This window comes from the organism of the source record quoted next, unplaced genomic scaffold (genome assembly GCF_019419815.1).
Source record: "Pyrus x bretschneideri cultivar Hongxiangsu unplaced genomic scaffold, Pyrus_bretschneideri_v1 Contig36, whole genome shotgun sequence".
Classification (NCBI taxonomy): domain Eukaryota; kingdom Viridiplantae; phylum Streptophyta; class Magnoliopsida; order Rosales; family Rosaceae; genus Pyrus; species Pyrus x bretschneideri.
This window is the reverse complement of record NW_025999679.1, coordinates 2,597,866-2,602,116: the sequence shown is the minus strand read 5'-3', so window position 1 is coordinate 2,602,116 and position 4,251 is coordinate 2,597,866. Positions and strand designations below refer to the sequence as shown.

The 4,251-nt window shown below is 35.0% G+C and overlaps 1 protein-coding gene across 1 annotated transcript; it reads left to right on the top strand.

Moving 5' to 3' along the window:
* The first annotated feature begins 807 nt into the window (after positions 1-807).
* On the top strand, positions 808-3,781 carry LOC103950484 (E2F-associated phosphoprotein). Its single transcript, XM_009361698.3, has 3 exons — positions 808-957; positions 1,569-1,734; positions 3,265-3,781. Exons 1-3 carry the CDS (start codon positions 900-902, stop codon positions 3,518-3,520), a joined length of 480 nt encoding a protein of 159 aa, XP_009359973.2. The 5' UTR covers positions 808-899; the 3' UTR covers positions 3,521-3,781.
* Positions 3,782-4,251: the final 470 nt, after the last annotated feature.

The window sequence follows — 4,251 nt, the reverse complement described above, 5'->3', positions numbered from 1 at the left end:
CTGATAATCAATTTGAGTTGGTTGGTTTAAGCCCCAGTCCAACACATCAATAAAAGAAAAGTCCAACATTTCAAAAGTTTTAATCTTTTAAACATCCACACATCCTTCACATTCCAATTTGATCAAAACATTTTTCGGAACTAATAAGAAAATTTATCAAATTAAATAAAACTATGTTTCAATTAAAAAAAAAAAAAATCTCATACTACCAAACAATTTATTAGTTACAACCTCACATAAGCATAAAATACATACAAATCTCTAACTATTGTATCCATTAATCTTATATTATTTTGAGACTTAAAATACATATGAATCTCCAAACAACTTATAATATGTTGACATGTTTAAATTTAATACTTGAATACATTGTCGGTTTAATTCGATTATATCATTTTTAAAAATATCAAAGTAAAATCGGTTCAGTTTGATTTTTGCATTGTTTGACTTCTTTTAGTCAAAATCAAACCAAACCGACTAATATGATTCAGATCGATCTGTTTGGTCGGTTTGATGCCCATGCCAAGTATTGGTCCTCCGCCGCTCGTTAAGAGTGTTAGAGATTTGTAAAATGATATGGTTTTGTGCTAACTTATTTGGGAAGTGACTTGTGCAAAGCTTTTGTCTTCATATAACACCCATTATAATTACTTTTATGTCATTTGAATCGAATTAGGCAAAGGGATTCATTCAAGTGGAACAGAAGGATTGCATTAATAATAATGGGCCAAGACAAACAAAAAGAGGCAACTCCTTCCAGAATCCAGCCGAGCCCAGATAATGCTGGGTGGGCTCATCAAAATATCAGCAACCCAAATACAACCGCCATAAATAAAACTAAACAAATTAAAACAAAGCAAAGGGGAAAGAGGCGAGACAGAGTCTTAAACCCTGGAGAGATGGAGATGGACAAGATGACAGACCACATGGCCTCTCCATCCAATTCTCAGAAAACTGGTATTTTTCTCCTCCTAACTGCTTGCTTTTCCAGACCCAGAATTTTTTTTCTTTCAATTTTCTTGGTTTTTATTTATTTATTTTTTTAATTTGGGTTATTATTTCATGATTGCATATTCTTTTGATCGACTTTGAGGATTGTCATGTGATTTTTTTCTGTTAAAATTTAGTAAAATTTTTTTGTTAGTGCCAAGGTAGATTATAAAGCAAATTTTGAAGAAAATGATTTTTTATTTTTTATTTTTATTTTTTTTTAAACTTGATAATTAGCAGAGTCCTGGGGATGTTTTAATAGATATTGTTCATGATGTGTTGAATGTAATGCATTGAGTTTGATATTGAATCAATGAATTTTATGAGATTGGTCTTACTTGTATATTCGACATATGCAATGAAACTATGCATCAAATTAAATGAATGATGTGTTGTGATAAGCTCGAAAACTTCCCAAATGGGTTTGTAATCTTGCAATTCAAATTATTCTTTTAGTTGTGCATTGCCTTTAACCTCAGCTAACTGCTGTTTTATAGAATTGGAGTCAGTGTAAGTGTAATAAGTCAAACCTTTAAAGTTGTTCATTTAACTGATGTTGATATGTTGTGTATTTTCAGTTTCTGATGATGATGAAATTGACTATTCCGTCAAACCAGAGTTCTATGATTCAGATATTGATTACAAGGATGAGTTATGGGTTCAAAAGAAAAGGAAAGGTGGCACTTCTGATGCTGTGCTTAGTTGTCCATCTTGTTTCACCACGCTCTGCCTTGACTGTCAAAGGTATACACTTTTCTTTTTTTTTACAAGATTGTTGCGGAATGATTGGTAGTAGCATTCTTTTCTATCTATGAAAATATCTTTATGGCATGCCGTTTCCTTTTCTTGCTGTTATAGTTATAGGGAGGATCAATCGCTCTATCTATTTTACTCTTTAAATCTCTTTGTGTGGGTCTGAGTTTAGCATTGGTTGGAGCTCGGAGTTTTCTTTTTACAGCAGCATTCTCAATCTTGTTTGGGTGTTTTAGGCTATAAAAGCACTTGACATACGCAATATTAGGATCCCAGGCAAATTATGATTTAGGTCGACATTTGAAAAAGTGGACACTTAGAGTGGGAAAGTATTAGGGATATAATTTGCACTCTTTTTAGATTACTAAAGGAGAAGGGAAACAAAAAGAAACTTGAACTCTCTCCCGCACTTCTGATTAGTTTGAACTTTGATCATGGGAAGGAACTTTCATGGTCAATTGTATTGCCAATCAGCAGAAGCCATGAAGACGGTGTAGTTTCACAGCTTAATTGGCTGTATTCTGTCCAGTCTAGCCACATTTTCTTAACTTGTCCAGTCAAGGTTTTGTTAGTCGGATTTGAACTATTTAGATAACTTGTTGAAGTCTCGCGGTTTAAAGGATGGAATTTTAACAGAAGCTAAGTTCTCCAATCTCTTTGAGAAAATTTGACACCTTGTACATTGTCAGACATAAACTGTTCTTGATTCCATTGTTAGTAGCCTCCTGCTTTCAAGGGATTAGAAAAGTTCCAAGTCTTATGAAGATTAGTAACAAATTGCAAGTATTACATTGTTTTACACTGTTATTAGGATGATTGAGGTTTGCTGCTTTAAAAGAATTATTATTTGTAGAATTGTTCTTTCTACCATTGAAGAGTAAATTAGAATAACCTAATAAGAAGACAGCAGAGAAACGAAACCGAGGTTTGAACAAAGGGTTTTCTCCCATCAAGCGTATCTGATGCAAGGTTTTATTCATAAGGATGATTTTATAACTGTGTCTGCGTTGATATAATTTGTAAATGAAGCAAATACAGCCAAGGCATGAAACTAGATGGCCGAAACTGTGCAGACATAGTCACTGCTAATTTTGTGATATTGATTAAATCTAACTTGGGAAGAAGGGGGAGGGGGTTGCGCACTAACTGATACCTTACGGGTTGGGGTGCATTTTAAATCAGCACAACTTTTATAGCCAAGCTAATAAGCGTACATACTCGTATTTGTTCATAGTGGGGATATGGTAGCTTAACATGCGTTCTGAGATAAACCAAGAAGTGTTGTTCCAAGTGATTGATAAAGTTTTTGGTATCTTTTTTAAGAGATGATTTTTTTCCATCTAATTAGTGTCTCATCGTCTTGTTTCTTGAGAATTAGACTTAAGTAGTGGTTTTACAAGAATATAGCAAGTCTTTTAAGAGTGGTAGAATGTAGTGGTTTTGGCTGGCAGTGGTTAGATTACTTTTGGTGGATTTGGCAGTACTTCTTGAGGTGGCTTATCTGAGCTCGATTTCTTGCAGGCATGAAAAATATGTGACCCAGTACAGAGCAATTTTTGTTGAGAACTGCAAGATTGGAAGTGATCAAATAGTGCATCAAAAAGAAGCAAGACCTAGAAGGGGCAAAAGAGGGAGAGAATCTTCGGAGCATGAAGCAACTCCTGCAGGTAACCAGACCGTCAAGCAAGTTTGCTGCTTAGTTTGCTCAACTGAGGTAGGTGTAATCGACGCTGATGAAGTTTATCATTTCTTCAATGTTCTTCCAAGCGAGTCTTGACCTGCCAAGTTTCATTAATCCTGTAATATAAGCTTTGATCTTCTTTTCCGGTTACATTGGAGCTTAGAAGGGATCGAATGCTTGACCGATACCCATCTTAATGTGCTCCCCACCGCTCTCGAACTTGAGCTAACCCTGCGAGCTTATGCTGTGTATGTTTTCAACCAAACAAATAGACAAATAAAGCTGCTACTATTTACAAGTCTTTTTATTTCCATGGTGAGCTTTGCTCTCAAATGACAATACGCATTTGGATTTTCACTCTCTTTTTTACTTCTCTTTATTTTAATCCTTGATTTTCGTTTGAGCTGGTTCATCCCACGGCCAGAAAGAAATAGAGGAGTTCATTATGCGATTTTCACAAAACTCCTTCGGGTTTCGATGTGGTTCATCCCTCATGTAACGTTCTGTTGACATGTTAAAACTCAGACAAAATCTTTATATGTTTTCCTAGATAACATATGTTTTTACAAAATCTTTTCATGTTTTGTGCAAGTAGGACTCGCAGTAGAGGGATGGTGGGCTGTAGGAATATTTCGAAGCGTCCCACCAAACAAATTGTATTAAACAATAAACATGGCGTTGATTAGTGCATAAAACTTTCCGCAAACGAAATCATTGAATTCGGAACCATGATACCTTTAAAAAGATTTTTTTTTTTTTTTGGAAACTGGGGAATTCATTACCAGGCCAAAGATGTCAAGATTACATAGAAAGCCTACACCGAGGCA

Coding starts and splice junctions, on each gene's coding strand:
- LOC103950484 (XM_009361698.3), top strand. CDS start 900: ATGGAGATGGACAAGATGACAGACCACATGGCCTCTCCATCCAATTCT. Junction 958..1,568: donor ATCCAATTCTCAGAAAACTG/GTATTTTTCTCC, acceptor GTGTATTTTCAG/TTTCTGATGATGATGAAATT. Junction 1,735..3,264: donor CTCTGCCTTGACTGTCAAAG/GTATACACTTTT, acceptor GATTTCTTGCAG/GCATGAAAAATATGTGACCC.